We start from the raw sequence: 16,852 nt of genomic DNA on the forward strand, positions 1-16,852 counted from the left end.
AGGATGCGAGATTAGAAAGAACTCAACTTGCGCTGGGCCAACGCGCTACATTTATAGCCCGGATTTGTAAGTGGGAGAAGTCCAAAAGGGTCAACCATTACACTATTATCAGATTTTATATTCTATTTGAATAATTTTTCATTATTTTTCAGATGATAATACTAAGATCAAAAATCCACCAGCATTGTCTCAAAATACAGTCAAAAAAGGTATTGTTGTTTTTATTAAACCCCATGAAAAACGTTTGGGAGATAAGGTAAATTCTTCACTGTTTTAAAAATCTGTACTAGATTTAGTATACATGTAGCGGAAGCAAGAATGCACAACATGAAATTAAATTTAGTAATTTACTGTACGCAAGTATATTAAAGTTAATTTCATGTTTTGACTTATTTCTTCCGTTATGTGTATACTAAATCTAGTACAGATTTTTCTAACAGTGTTCACTTTCCCCAGAGAATACAATTTTTTCCTATTATCGACCTGATATGAACATTTATCTTCTATTTTAAATATTTTTTATTATTTTTCAGATGATAATACTCAGATTCAAAATCCAACATCATTGTCTCAAAATTCACTAAAAAAAGGTATTGTTATTGTTGTTAATGAACCTTTGGATAGATGAAGTTAACTAATTTCCCTCACAGATCAAAAACTATTTCTATTATGAATCTACTATTCTGAGATTTTATCTTCTATTTTAATTATATTTTGATATTTTTCAGATGATAAAAATGAGATGCAAAATCCAGCAGCATTGATACAAGATTCAACCAAAAAAGGTATTAATATTGTTGACATTGAAGCGATTTGGAGATGGGGTGAATTAATTAGTTTTCCTAGGGGATATAAAAAAATCTCTATTATGGATCTTCTATTACAAAATTTTATTTGTTTTTTAAAATTATTTTTTGTTATTTTTCAGAGAATATTGCTGAGACCCCAAATTCACCAGAATTGTCTCAAAATTCAGATAAAAAAGGTATTCTTATTTTTGTCAAACCCCATTAAAAATGCTTGGGATATGGGGTTACTTCTTCACTTTCCTCAGGGAATACAATTTTTTCCTATTATCGACCTGCTATTATGAAAATTTATCTTCTATTTGAAATATTTTTTATTATTTTTCAGATGATAATAGTCAGATTCAAAATCCAACAGAACTGCCTGCAAATTCACCAAAAAAAGGTATTGTTATTGTTGTTAATGAGCCGTTGGAGAGATGAACTTAACTCCCTAACTATTTCATTATTTTCAATATTTTGTTTTTTACAGAGGAAAACACCCCTAGTGAAGAAACTAACGCGGGTACGACGTAAGCGAAATAAAGGTCCACTCCGGAACATAAATTTAATTCAGAATGTATTACCACGTATTTGTTAAAGATATTTTTTAGTTTATGAGAATATATTCATAGATATAACTCTAAGTCTACTATTTGCTTATAGTTTAGAATATTTATATTTGTAGTCGTTTTTGTATATACTGCTGACACTGCGACTTTGAGCCTTCGAATGATAAAGAATATATATGTGCACTTAAAAAATTTCATTAATTTTCCCACTAATTTTAACCGAAAAATTTTCAACTGGGTAGGAAAAATTATTTTCCTAAAATAGTTGGAAATTTTCCCCATACTTTGGGAACTTACATATTTACAAATGAAAACTTCCTTCAATATTTGGGAAATTTTCTCAATTTATACTCAGAAAAATTCTAACTTCAATAGGAAATATTCTATTTTACTTTGGAAAATTTTCACATCAGTTTGGAAATAAGGAAACCCCATGCTATTTAGAAAAATGTTCAATTTGAAGAGTAATTTTACAAAAAATTTATTGGGAAAAATTTCTAGCACTGCATAGGGAAATTTTTTTCTATATAAATAAGAAATTTTTCTCAAATTCGAAAATATTATCTTTTTTTCTAGTAATATTCCTTGTTTACTTGTATTGTAGTACATTTTCACAGGAAAAATTTAATTATTAAATTACATATAATTATATGAATATATTTGAATATTTGTAATTACAATTCGTAAAAATGATACGTTACACAATATTTTATATTTTGTCTAATGCAATAATTATTTAAAACTTTTCTCCAAAAAATCTTGCAGGTATTTTTTTATAAACCAACATTTAGGGTCATATTAATCTGAAATAAAATTATCTTTGACAATTACACACACGCTCCGAAAGATCAAGTAACAGACTATACAATAAAAAAGCATTTATTATTATAGTTATTCGAAGTGAAATTATTTTTGACAATTACACGATCCTGAAAAGAGGAACTGCCGTTTTTTATGATAAAAACCATGAATTATTACGTTAATTCAAAAGTATATATTTATGACATTTGCATCCTCCGAAAGAGAAAATTACAGCTTCTTTATTATAAAAAAGCGTTTCTTATTAAATAATGCGCAAACTATTATAAAATGTCAAACTTTATTTATCATGACCTAAAATATTTCGTTAATCGCCTAATAATAATTCTAAGATCTAAAATTATTACAAATACAAACATATAAAAACACATAGTATTCATATAAAAATATGTCCATAAAGAAAAAGATACTATAAGAATCACAAATAATATTAGAAGATAGAAACAGTTTGAATAGAAGCTAAATAATTGATTTATTCTCTAATATATTTTTAACGGACGGTAAATGAATGAAATGTGATTTTTTAACTGTACAATATGTAGAATATTTTGGAAGACATCTACTTGAAAGTCTCGCATTTACAGTTCATTCTCTTATCATTATCGAGGCTTCGAATGATCAGGGTTTGTCTGTTTTTACAATAAATTTCACAGTTGCATTACAGAATCACGCTTTCAAATTGAGATAAATAACGTTTCAAATTATACACGCGTGAAGAAACAGATATTGAACGATAACAAATTTTAACGATATTCTTATCCTTGGACAGATTATAATAAAACTTGGATAAAATTATAAATGCAAATTATATACATGGGTCTATTAAAAGTATTTGAGATGCTCTCAGATATAAAAGTTAACGCGATAAGAATATTAACAGTTCTATATTATATGAATAAATTGTAGAAAATAAAAAATTACATCCGACGTTTTATAATTATGTGAGAAATTAATTTGGTGATACGATGTCTGCGATTGTTTAATAATAATACTTTCATTTGATGGGTAAACTGAAATTTTCTAATCCTTCTTTAAGAAGGTTGTCAATATTAATTGGAAATTAATTAAGAATAATGTTTTCGAATACATTTTGCAATAGTTGAAAGTTGCATATTACTCGTGCCTTCGTAGATTGTTCCAATTTTACAATCTCTGAAGAATTTTTCCTGAGGGAAAGATGTTGTGAATCCAACTCCGCCCATAAAATCTATACATTTTGCTGTCACTTTTAGAGCCGTTTCTGTAAAAATAATTTTTAACAATCAACAATAATTTAAAAGTAGAATATAATTCGTTTGTTTTACAAAAGAAAATATTTTTAAACATACTATTGTTAAATAGCAAGTATTATTTACTTGAAAAATACAAGTATTGAATGTACTTAAAACATAACAACTTAAAAATATAACCATTTTTCAATTTAAAGGTAAAAATTCAACAATTGTAACAATTATAAACCTTCCAAATTTTAATAATGTGAAATGTAAAAAATATTTCATTTAACTTTTTTTAATTTTGTGAATGTGGAAATTGGAATGCTTAAATTGGAAAATCTTAAATTTAAAATCCTCAGATAATTTAAAGAAGATTCCCAGATAATTTACAAATTTGCAACGATTAAAGACGTGCAACTAAAAAATTGAAATGGATTTGAACAGAATAATTAAAACAATTGAAGACTTTTCATTGCGCGCTATATCACTATCTAACTGGAATTATAAAACTATTAAATTTTTCAAATTTAATGATTAAAAAACAAGTTCAATGAAATTAAATTGAAATTGAAGTTAATTAAATTGTATTGTATTGAATTGGTTTGGATTGGATTGAAGTGTATTGTATTAGATTAGATTAGAATGGATTGGATTAAATACGATCCGGGATCGGATCTGGTTGGATCAGATCAGATTGGACTAGACTAGTTTAAACTGAATTGGATTGGATTGGATCTGGCCAGATCGGATAATATTGAACTGGATTGGATGGATTAGATCGGATTAGATCGAATTTGATTTCATTTTATTTCTTTTCATAATATTGAAAAAATGTAATTGTAAAAAATGTTAACTTACAGGATAAAACTTAAATCAAATAAAATTAAAAACTTTCAATATTGTTTAGTGAACAAAACTGCACAGTTTCAAGTTTGACAATTGGAGTTGTTGTACTGTGAATCCCTAAATTAAGAGGATTTTTAAATAAAAGCATTCAAAGTTATAATTTCAAATTATATATTTTTCAAAAACGTCCAAAATTTAACAACTATTAATTGGCAATGTACAGAATTGGCTAATTTTCAAGATAAATATTACAAACTTAACAATTTTACATTCAAATATTTAACAAATGTACAAAAAATAGTTTTTTGGCTGAATAAAATGAAAATTAAACACATTTTAAAATTCGCTCGTTATTAGATCAAAAATTTTGTATTGGTATCATATAAAAAAAAAATAAAAAATTTAACTGTGATATTTTTCGAAATTTTTTTTATTGGATCAAAAATGATTTTTGAATAATTTGAAGTCGGAAGACTTTTAAAATAGATCGTATATTTGGATGTAGTAGCAAATAATATAATTTTTGTTGGAGTTAATGAAGGTTTTGATTTAAGTGTAAAAAATTAGAAAACAAGAATGAATAATAAGTTGAGAATAAATTACAATGGATAAGTAACATGTTATGAAAGCGTTAAAAATGTGAGTACTAGCTCAACTTAACAGATTCTAGATAGAAAACCGAGAAATTGAAATGGAATACTGTGTTAAGAAAGACATTTTTAATATGATCATACATACCTTTTTTAATCGATATTGATTACACAAAATAAAAAATGAAAATAAGAAATATAGATAAAATTGTACGACTCATACCTGAGGCCCATAATTTTGCCATGGCAGCTTCTTTCATAACATCTTGCTTGTTTTCAACTAGTCTTGCAGCATTGTAAACCAATAATCTGGCGCATTCTAATTCCGTCACGACTTGAGCAATTTGATGTTGCATAGCCTGGAAAAATACAGAATTTTTGTTCATTTTTGAGAAAATGCGATTTTGGGACCCTGGCGCAAAACAGTAAAAGTGATCGATTCCACGATTGATGATGAATCTATGTAATAAAACTTACTTTTCCCCAAAAACGCGGAAGAAAGCGAGTTTTGAATAACGAGAAATAGGTAAAATCGCATTTTGTCCACGGCGTTGGGAATCATAATATGTCAACCAAGTGGGGAACTAGTCGATTCCCCATTCGGTAAAAAATGTATTATTATTTGTTAACTACTCGAACCTGGAATGAGAAGACATCTTTTCCAAATTGTTTTCTCTCCAGAGTGTAAGGAATGGTCGCATCCAGACAACCTTGGGCAATTCCGATCATTTGGGCTCCAATTCCAATTCGGCCCTCGTTCAAAAATCCAGCTGCATATTTATATCCCTTTCCAAATTCTCCTAATATGTTAGTCTCAGGGACCTAAGCATTGAAAAAAATTAATAAATTCATTTAAACAATGCAATTTTTTACACTGAACTAGATCGAAAAAATTAAATCTTTGACAGAAGTATTTTTTCTTACCCTGACATTCTCAAAATGAATCATACAAGTTCCGGAAGCCTTAATACCCAATTTATCCTCTGGTTTAGCTACTGTAACTCCTGGTGAATTCCTATCCATGATGAAAGCAGTAATTCCTCGATAGCCCTAATATAATAGTATTTGTGAAATTACAATTTAATTGTTTTTAGAAAATGATTTAAATGTAGCGATTCTTAAGTGAACGTTAATTAATTACGTAAGGATTAGGGATGTCCAAAAAATGTCAAGTTTTGGTTTTTCGAAATGTTTATGTCTCAATGCATTCCAAAATAATATAGCAAAGGTTTTTTTCTTTTGAATTTTTAATTAAACTACTTTGCCAGTTTTTTGTGGACCCTAATTTATGGCTGCACTAAGGCAGAAATTCGAAACCTGACATTTTTTTGAACACTTTACTAAGGATGATTATTGAAATTTTAAACCCGCTACCCTCCCATTGTAAGGATTTTTTTAACTTTTGACCCCCTCCCTTCCCTCCTTTTACGTAATATTTTATATTTTTCACTGAATATATGACAAGTTATAAATTATTTTCACTGTAAACGAGATTTTAAAAGATTTCAAACGATTTTACAAGATTACAAAGATTTCCAGTGTTTTAAAAGAATTTCAAGAAATTTTGAGACATTTTAAAATATTGAAAAAATATAAGGTATTAAAAAGAATTATTAAAATGTGTTTTTTCCCAGAAATACGCGCATTATTTTGCAAGGTGTTACAAGTCAAATTTTTCAAGGAATCCGTATTATCAGCAGAAAATAGCAGAAGTTCTTAATCTCTTTTTAGACGAGATGGAGATATGAAGATCTTTTTTCAGAAAAAAATTAATTAAAAAATTTTTTAATTCAAAGATCCTTCTAGTCTGAAAAGACGTTAAGAATTTCTGTTATTTTCTGATGATAATATAGATTCTTTCAAATAATTATCCATTTTTTACAGAACTCAATGAGATTTTATAGAGTTAAGAAAGATTTCAAACGACTTAAGTCTAGGGGCCAGGGGGGGTTTTGTGGCCGATGGAGATCCCATGGAACACCAAATCTTCCTACACGTATTTTGACCTCCTGAATCCGAATTTGCAAGGTGTTTACTCGTGCGCGGCGATTTTCAGAAGTTTTAACAAATTAATTGTTTAAACATTCACAAGTTTTTTGCTATGGATTTTGAGCATGCGAGTGGCATATCAAATGTTTCCTTATTTATCAAAGAATTTTTCTTAATTAAGCCACGGATACTGGCGAAGTACCGACGCGTTCCCCATTTTATTGAGAATACTACAGTTTTGAAAATTTCAGAAATACCGATTAAAAACAAAGAAATCCTTAATTAACTGATAAAAAATCGAGTGGATTTGCGGAAATCAATTGTTTAAACGGCGTCACCTTTTTTCGTATACAGGTGACAATCACTGGACGCGGATCAATCAATTCGTAATTTAATAACGAATGCAATGCTTTTTCAAATTTGAAAATCCTTAATTAGAACCAGAGATATGGTCAAATCAATGAAAAAAAATCATGGTTTAGCGCCAGTCGCCGCGGGCTGGCTTGGCTTGCACCTTGCAAATTCGGATTCAGGAGGTCAAAATACGTGTAGGAAGCGTTGGTGTTCCATGGATCCTCCATCGGCCACGAAACCCCCTCCTAGCCCCTAGACTAAATGTGACACTTAGAGAATTATCGATTTTACGAGATTTAGGTTCCCCGGCTTTTTTCCTCAATAATAAAGATTTTTTATAGAAAATTTTGGGAATGATAGCGAACATGCTAATGGGCGTCCCCGAACTCTTCATTTGTGGAATAATTTCAAAAAATTGATATTACTAAATTTTTGGCCGAAAACTTGGGACAAGCAAAAAATGTAATGTCCCAGAACTAACCCTGTTTGCAGACTATTAAAAAAGTTTATTTAATAAATAAATAATAATTTCTAAGTGGCTACCGACATCAGAGGTACGGCATAGACCTACATTATCGGAATGGGAGAGAGATGAAAACCAATCGTAACCTCAAAATTGCGCACATACATAACATTTTTATTTAGCAGAATCTAATTGTTTTGTTATTATGTCTGAAAAAAGATTTCGGGAATGTCCGTTATACTATTTCATAGCATCTCGTATTTAAAAAAAAAGTAACAGGATTTTAGGGGATTCTAGGGGATTTGAATGGGATTTCGAAGATAAAGATCAATTTGAAAGATTCCTAGGTATGCACGTAAAAAATTTACTGTCTTGCAGAATTTGTTGTTTAAATTTTAGAAACCGATTCAATGCGAAGAGACGTATGTAATATGAAATATCACATGATAAAAAATAAAAAAAAACTTACTTAAGTGATAAGTGTTTTGGACCCCCCCTCCCCCCCCAAAAAAACCTTAAGAAATTAATAGACGCTTCCTGAACAAAAACAATAAAGAAACCTGACATTAATTATGAAAAAGATACTCACATCAGCAGGATTGGCATTAGCAAAGACTATAAAAATTCCAGCGATATCAGAATTTGAGATCCACATTTTGGATCCATTAATTATATAATCACTACCATCTTTCTTTGCAACAGTCTTAAGAGAAAAAGCATCAGATCCTGCACTAGGTTCCGTTAGACAAAAACTTCCAACCTGAGGAAACAAATCTAGTATAAACGTTTATTCTTGCCATTATTATAAACCAGATTTTAATATTCTAACTGTATTATCATTACAACTTACGTCTGTTTGAGCTAATCTCGTCAAATATTTTTCTTTTTGTTCGGGCGAGGCTATTTTTATAAATAATGAATTAACTAGAGTGTTGTGAATATCTACAAAGGCTGCAACAGCGCCATCCACTTTTGCTAATTCTTCTACTGCCAGAATTGCAGACATAAAATTACTGCCAGAGCCTCCATATTCCGTTGGAACTTCTATGCCCATCATCTGTAGAAAAATTGGTATTCATTGAAGGAAAATCCGTTAAATTAAAAGCATTGAATTGAAATTGAAAAAATGCTGTAAAATTGCAATGGAATAGATGACATTAATTTTTTATTTTATATAATTATTTTATATAATTAAATTTTGCCTGAAATTTTATTTTTATAATATATAGACAAACAAGGCGAAAAATATTACAAACCCCGTTTTCAAATAAGGACTTCACAAGACCGTCGTCTAGTCTGCCTTCCTTTTCCATTTTTTTCACTAGGGGGGCTATCTTCTCCTTGCTTAGCTTCGCCACTGAAAAAGTTGTACAAAAATAAGATTAAAATACCTCTATTTAACTTATTATGATTTTAGATTATGTATTATATGTTTGCAATTGTAAACGTAAACTTAAAAAAGGTTTTAAAAAAATTATATAGTACACATCAGTTAATTCTTTCAAAAATATGGGTGAGGTAGGAATTGAGCCGGGTATGGCATGGCCTAAACACCGATTTCGATTTCTTTAAAGCGATTCTTTAAATTCCTCAGTTTATAGTCAATATGTTAAAGTGCCTTAAATTAAATTTAAAAAAAAAACTAGAATACTAATAGAATGGGTTCGAAAAGACATTTTTAATATGATAATAAATGTTTGTATTTTAAGTTATATAAGCACATTTTTACGTTCTCATACTAAAGAGAAGGTATTAGTTTTATGTAAAATTTTATTTCACCCGTTTTCATCCAATTTTAACGTTTAAGACCCCCCTGAGTTAGAAAAAAAGATTTTTTACGAAGGCGCATGTCTGTCTGTAGTATCTAGTCTGGAGCGTTTCAAGACAGATCAGATTGGACCAAGCCTTGGAACACGTTTTTAGGTTTAAAAAAAACAAGAAAACATTCGTTAACTAGCATTTTTTGACCAACGGTTCTGATTTCATGCATCGAAAATACATGTTAAGAAATCAAAAATGCCATTTTCCAGAAAAAAACTATACGAGATATGAAAAAAATGTTAAGAAGCAATATCGTTTATCATAAAAAGATAGGTATATTTTTAAGATAACTATATTTTTTAACTACATTTTTGTGATACTCTTTTCGTTTTAATAGTGAAAAATGATTTATTAGCTATTAAAAATTCCATTTTTTGGTTAAACTATACAAGATATTTTTAAAAATCTATAGACCAAAATTGTTTAATTAGAAAAGGTCTAAAAAATGTTTCTGCATTATTTTTCCATAGGACGCGTAGTTCTTGATTCAATCGTAAATATTGTTTACTCAACAGAGATCTACAAATTCGTGACAAGTAATTTTTTTGATAGGACGCATTGTTTTGGTTTTGATCCCAAAAAATAACAATAAAAATTTTTTTTAATTAATGTTGTCTTAAACATAAAAATTTTTAATCTGCAAAATGTATGTTTTTTTCTTTAATTCAAACGGTTTAGATAATTAGCAGAAGTCAAAATAAAAATACCTATTTTGAAAAAACGTTTAAAGGAGTTCCATTTTAAATCAGATTGAACTTTTTTCTTGTAAAAGGGTTTAGCATTTGTAAAAATTAGGTTAGGTGCTCCTCACTCGGAAGAGAAGAATATTCAGGAAGAGAAAACTAAAATCCGGTAAAATATGCCGAAGGAGAATACACAACATAGATTTTATCGCAGTTAAAATAAAGGGGTACCCATTTTTTCATTGAACTCTAAGGTCTCTTAAATTTGATACCTTTAAAACTAGAATTTCGCTTAAGCTGAATTATTATATGTTTCTATAAAATAGGAATAATAAAAATATATACATACACAATTTTAAATCTTGAAGATTTTATAAAATCTCATAAAATATTTTCAATGAGCTATTTTAAATAATCAAAAAAATTGTAATTGTGATCGAATTTTTCAAATGGTCTACTCAAATGACGAACAAGCGTTAAAAAATACATGCTAGAAATGTTTTTAATCTTTTCGTTCGAAAAATTCTGATTTGAAGGACAATGAAATTTGAAATTTTAATTTTGTCTGTACTAGAAACTAAAAATACACATGTGAATAGAAATTTATATTATACAGATTATTTATGCTCAAATGATACAATTAAATGATATGAATAAATCATTTAGTCTTTCAGATAATCTAGGGATAAATATCAGTAAATTCTCACCCATGTCTCTCATCATCGTTTCGTCATCTGTTAAATGGGTCAAAGGCCCGGGACATTGACTAAGTGATGCAGTGAACTGCATCTGTGAAGTCTTCATTAATTTTCGTAGTATCTGCAAAAACAAATCAATTTACATTGTTAGAATCTTCTATCAGAAGACAATGCGAATTTCAATTTCTCCATCAAATTAGAGAAATCTGGAGAAATTAATCACATTTCGATAAAAACTTAAATTTCACTGAGAATAACATTGTGTGAATATTCATTTCGTATGATGATTAAACGATTTAAAAAATGCAAATGATATTGGTACTGATCTTGTGAAATAAGAAAAAGGCAATTAGTTTTTTTAATGAAATAAATTATGCTGTTTAGAAATAACATTCTGACGTAGGGACAGGATGTAATTATCGTTATATAAGGAGATTATAAACATGGTAAAAATTTGAATAAAAATCATAGAAAAATAATCAATATTGAAATACACGCGCAAATTTTAAAATAAAATGTAAGCAGTTTCAATAACTATTTATCAAAAACATACTTATTCATAAAAATTGAAACTAGGTAAATCATAGTAATGTTTAAAACTTCAAAACAGTTTTCTTCACTGCAATTTTTTCACACGTTTTATACATAGATAGACAGATAAATAAAAAGAAACAAGAACTGATTAATTTTTTATTTCGTTTCTTTGCAGATCATAAATTTAATATTGCGTTTGGAACACCTGAATATACATGTTATTTGAAATAAGGCAGCAACAAGTTGAATTTATTCAAAATAAGGTTTTTCCTGTAAACTTATTAAACTGAATTCCGAAATTGATTTAAGAAAATATTTAATTTAATAAAAAAATACCTATATTTATTTTTTATTTATTTAATATATTTCGTCTGATTAATTAAATAATATACTTCATTCAGGTAAAATTCTGGGTATAAAATATGCAATTTAATCTGAATGTTTATCTAAAAAAAATTGGAGGAAAAAAATATTTTCGTTGTTTTATGAGTTTATTGCTCATATTGATAACATATATTCATTTTAAGCATGCACATTTCCTGGACTGTGATAATGAGTGCATACGTATCACACAAAGCAGATGTTCTATGTAATTTTAAGATTTGATTCCTGGGGGGGTAAAGATTGTCTATGTAAATATATAATAAATAATACTCGATAATCTACATAATTCCACCAAGCCGCGTTAGCTCTTATCTTTCACTCTGATTGAAAATACCAATTGATTATTTATCCCGATGCAACTTTAATTTCAAATTTCCTGGATCTTATCATTAAGAAGAAATAATTGCACTCTGTTCTAAGAAATTGAGTAGAGATTATTTTCACCAATTTTTGTATAAGTTATTAAAATTTTAATCTCATTGGATTTGAATAAATAATATTAATTTTAATTGAGATTCATTGATATTTGATGGCTTCGTGCCTTAAAAAATTGTTAACTTCTAAAGCATGCTGGCAATATTTAAGCGATTTTCAAACTGACTTCAAAAATGTATCTATAATGCTCACGTAAGTATAATGAAACCAAAAGATTTGCAAAATCGCTTTGACCCTGTTTTTTCGAAAACTCCATAAAATGAACAATGTTTGATTAACAATATTAATTCTCTTAAAATCGCCACTTTTTAAAATTTACAGATTTTATTTTAAATTTTTTTCCTGATATCATATTTTTTATATTTATAATGTCGTATTTTAAACATTACATCATAATTGCACATACTGAAAAATTACATTATATAGATATAATTTATATATATATATAGAGATATAATTTATCTGAGGTTAGATAAAAACGTTGCAAACAATTGTTAAATACAACTATCCGACGTTAGATAATTTGTATCACGAGACGGATAAAAATGATCAGTTGTCAGAAAACTGTAGTTTTCGAGATAGTTTTTAATTGTTCACAGCGTTTTTATCAAACTTCAGATAAATAATAGCTCTAAGATTTACTGTACAATTTTTAGTATTTGTGTTTTCGTTTCAAAAATTATGAAGCCAATCAATCAAAGAATTATGAAATTTTCAATTACTTTTTGAAAACTTCATTTCTTGTCAATTTTCTTTTACATACATTCATATACTTGCATCCTGAAATAATTTTTCAATGATATTGATAACATAAAAATTATCAAATAACCAAGGATTTTATGTAAAATATTTAATTATCGTTCATAAATGATAAAATTTATACTTTGATAAAAAAATTTGATTAGATTGATTACCTAATTCTATTTGCTTCCTTGTTCTGCTAAGCGATCATTTTTAGTTAAAAGTTTAATATTACGAATAAAATTTTGCGAACAATAAAAGATTATAAATCATAAATATTTATTATATAAATAAGTTTAAAATATAAAAAATATTACTAAAATTTAAACAAAAAAACCGATTTAGAGTTTTTCAAGTGGGAGGGATTGGGGGTAGCGAAAAAAATCTGCAACAAGTGAAATAAAAGTTGCGTCTCGTTAAAAAGTATGCTAGATTTCAATGTCCTTGACCAGGAAATTTGATCGCCGACGTAATTTCTTTGTCGGCGGAATTTAAAAAAATTCCAAAGAAGTCTAGGCTAACTCCAGCGAGTTTAAAAATTCATTTTCGACAAAATATGTAAGAATAGGAAATAAAGGGTGATCAGAAACTTGTAAAGTTCGACGAGTGTGGTGGAACTCGCGCTTGAATTCTAAAGAATTTAAAAAATTAAAGAATTTATAATGAATTTCAAAGAATTTAAAGTAAACTCACAGAAGTTTAAAAATGAATTCTCGGTAAACTATGCCAGAATAGAAAATTAAACGGTGATCTTTGTGGCAGATGGAGATTATATTTCATCTCTATACTCTGTACCACCCCATACCCCAATGGAAACTTGGAAATGGTGACGAGTGTGACCGAGTTTGTGCTTAAATTTTAAAGAATTCCAAGGAATGTCTACTGAATTCCAAAAAATGTAAGGTGAAATACGACAATCAAAAATTAACCTTCGACAAAATATGCCAGAATAGAAAATGAAAGGGTGATCGGAAAATTGGAAAGGGCGACGATTTTGACCTAATTCGCGCATAAATTAGGAAAAATTCCAAAAAATTTACGATTTATTTCCAAAGAATTTTAGAATAATTCTCCCCTTTCTCGAAAACATGGAAAAGGTAACAAACGTAGCCGATGTCGGGCTTGAATTTTAAAGAATTTCTGATGAAGTCAAACAATTTTAGGATGAATTCTAATGAACTTATGATAAATTGAAAAGAATTCAAGGTATTCAACCGTTTAAAAATTCATTTTCGGAAACTTACGCCGAAATACAAAATTATAGATGACCCGCTTATATCACGAAAGATAAAATTAAAATTTTGTAAAATGTGCCGAAAGAGAATACACAAGTAATAAATATTTTGGAAATATTTTTAACCTCAGTATGCTAATGACACTATTATAGAAATAATTAATTCCCTATCACCCATCAATTTTCTAGATTTAATTCCTGAAAAAATTTTAATTTCATTGTAATGAAACAAAAAATAATAATAATACTCACTTTTGGTGAAATCTTCTTGATCGAATTCATCTTGCTGGCTTGTCTTGCGCTCTAATCAAATACCACTCAACTTTTCGATCCCACTTGAAACAATTATTGAAGACGACTGCTGAATAACGCCTGAAGAGGGAGAATAAGAAACAGATCGTTACGCAATCTAGCAATAACAGATTTATTTACCTCGAAATACAGTCGGTTATCAAAACTAATTTATCGAGTCGCTTTACTCAATAATAATTATAATCTTACGCTTGTCTAATTTTCAACTGTCCAAAATGCTATTGTGACGACAAAGCTTGTTATGTCGATCTATTTATCTGATTTTGATTCCAAATTTGTGGATTATCAAGCTTACTTTCGATTGTGATACGAGCCTCCAGGTTAATCGGATAAAAATAAATGTATATTTGCACGTACGCTGTTCTGACGAATTTTAGCTTCATCAACATACAATGTAATTAAAGACTTGTATAAGGAAACTAAGAAAGAAAATCGACTCAGAAGCTTAGGCTTACAAATAGTTAAGATTTTGCTCGCTTTCTAATTTTACACAGACCAAATTTCTGCTCTGTACTTTATTTTTGGTTTAAGAAGCAATTTTTTTAACCGTAAAAGTTTGTTATCAACTGCATTCAATTTTTAAACTTTCTGTTTACGAAAACATATCATCTATTTGTTTCAAACGGGGTCCCTTCAATAACTACGCCTTACTCTATGGGAGGGTCTGGGCATTACAAAAATTAAATTTTTACATAAACATCGTCACATTTTGAGAATTGGTACAATAATTATGAAAAATACGATAACCTGGATTGCTATGAAATCATTCGATTTTTCATTTAATCCAAATTCTCTAACTGATTTTCCATTGCAAACTTAGCTTTTTTCCGTATCTCTGCAGAATACGGAACTCGCATTCAATTCGAAAGAATGAAAAGAATGGAACCTCTGTCCCTTCTATTTTAAATTTGAACAAATTGAATACAATTTTATTCATTTTTAGTTTGAAATTGTTCAATTTTGGAGATTGCAGTTTTACTTAAATTGTAATTTTAAATGGCTTGTCTACAATCGCGGAATTTAGTTTTCTTCAGCTTTTTTAGGGCTTACGTTTAAATAACTTTCCATTTGGAATCGTATAACATTTTAAGCACTTTATGTATTATGTAAAATTGTCGAATTGCGTGTATTTTGAACGATTTTTAGCTGAAATTTATAAAATGGAATTTTAGAGAAAAAATTAGTAAGTTACTAAAGTTTGAAGAAAATATTATCAAGACTTTCGTAATTTTTACAGTTATTATGTTTAATCTTGAAATTGTGCCTTGTTGAATATTTTCAGTTTAAGTTTGGATACAAATGATTCTGTAACAGAATTTTAGAATCATTCAACGCTAAACTTGTTTTATTTTGAATTGTAAAATTGAAACGTTTCGAAATTCGCGATTATATTCTACTTACAATTATTACATTTAAGATATTTTAAACACATACATTTAGAAATTATTTAGTTTAAACACTACAGTTTAAAATAATTCAAGTTTCGTTTTAAACGTTTTAAAATTGAAGATGTGGAATTTCAATGTCTCTAGGGATTTCTCCTGTGCTTATTAAAAAAATTTGATATACGTTTACCTAATTTCGTTGAGCCTAAATGCGGCTAATTGGTACATTAATATATATATATATAAAATTAAAAATTTGTCATTAGGACAACCGCAGGATTTCGCTGGGAGCGGGTGATAATCTGGTAAATTGCACCCGCTCCCAGCGAAATCGCGGTAAAATTTCAGCCACAACCACGTCTCACGACCGTGAGATAGGTGGTTGCAGTCTGTAAAGGAATCAATACGACGATCCAGCAAAAGCCTCGTGCACCCTAAGAACCCGGAGCGACCCAAGGACAAACGCCTTCTGCAGTTTTCCCGCAAGTGTTTTAGCATATTGTTGACACGCAAGGATGCTTTTTCGGCCATTAACAAGTGAAAGCTTGGCACCTCCAAAAGCGCCGATGATAAGGACAATTAGTTTAACAGAATATTCCGGGTACAACCGTTGCAACTCCCTTATAAGGTCTCGATACCTCTCTTTCTTTTCATTTTCCTTGGTTATGATGTTTTTGTCAGCTGGTGCCAAAAATTCGATAACGAACATGGTTCGCTTCTCGAAGTCAAGAAGAACCATGTCAGGCCTAGAGTGAGCAACAGAAACAATTGTCGAGAATATAAAGTTGAAGTATATGCGGCACTTCCCATTCTCGACAATTGACTCAATTTCCCTAGGAGCATCATCGAGATCAATGTCATCAATGTCTTGACTCAAAATGTGGCGACGGTATGTTAAGGTGGAAATGACACTGCCTTGGCATGCAAAGATGAAACCCTCCGTACCAGACTTTAATCCGGGAGATTTAAGGAAAGCAAACTTTAGTTCACAAG

At 29.0% G+C, this 16,852-nt stretch overlaps 2 protein-coding genes across 2 annotated transcripts in view; one reads left to right on the forward strand and one right to left on the reverse strand.

The window, feature by feature from the left end:
* LOC117177076 overlaps window positions 1-1,517 on the forward strand; it is a 13,720-nt gene extending 12,203 nt beyond the window's left edge. The window contains exons 3-8 of the mRNA XM_033367560.1: window positions 153-209; window positions 534-590; window positions 729-785; window positions 929-985; window positions 1,135-1,191; window positions 1,279-1,517. Coding sequence (XP_033223451.1) covers window positions 153-209; window positions 534-590; window positions 729-785; window positions 929-985; window positions 1,135-1,191; window positions 1,279-1,322 — 329 coding nt within the window. The 3' untranslated portion in view covers window positions 1,323-1,517. The remainder of the gene's footprint in view (window positions 1-152; window positions 210-533; window positions 591-728; window positions 786-928; window positions 986-1,134; window positions 1,192-1,278) is intronic.
* A 701-nt stretch (window positions 1,518-2,218) lies between these two features.
* On the reverse strand, window positions 2,219-14,534 carry LOC117176257 (short/branched chain specific acyl-CoA dehydrogenase, mitochondrial). Its single transcript, XM_033366418.1, has 9 exons — window positions 14,415-14,534; window positions 10,844-10,955; window positions 8,889-8,989; window positions 8,483-8,689; window positions 8,222-8,392; window positions 5,751-5,876; window positions 5,466-5,648; window positions 5,050-5,185; window positions 2,219-3,416 (listed from the first exon to the last, which is right to left on the reverse strand). Exons 1-9 carry the CDS (start codon window positions 14,442-14,444, stop codon window positions 3,241-3,243), a joined length of 1,242 nt encoding a protein of 413 aa, XP_033222309.1. The 5' UTR covers window positions 14,445-14,534; the 3' UTR covers window positions 2,219-3,240.
* Window positions 14,535-16,852: the final 2,318 nt, after the last annotated feature.

The sequence above is a fragment of the Belonocnema kinseyi genome, chromosome 7 (genome assembly GCF_010883055.1).
Source record: "Belonocnema kinseyi isolate 2016_QV_RU_SX_M_011 chromosome 7, B_treatae_v1, whole genome shotgun sequence".
Lineage (NCBI taxonomy): Eukaryota > Metazoa > Arthropoda > Insecta > Hymenoptera > Cynipidae > Belonocnema > Belonocnema kinseyi.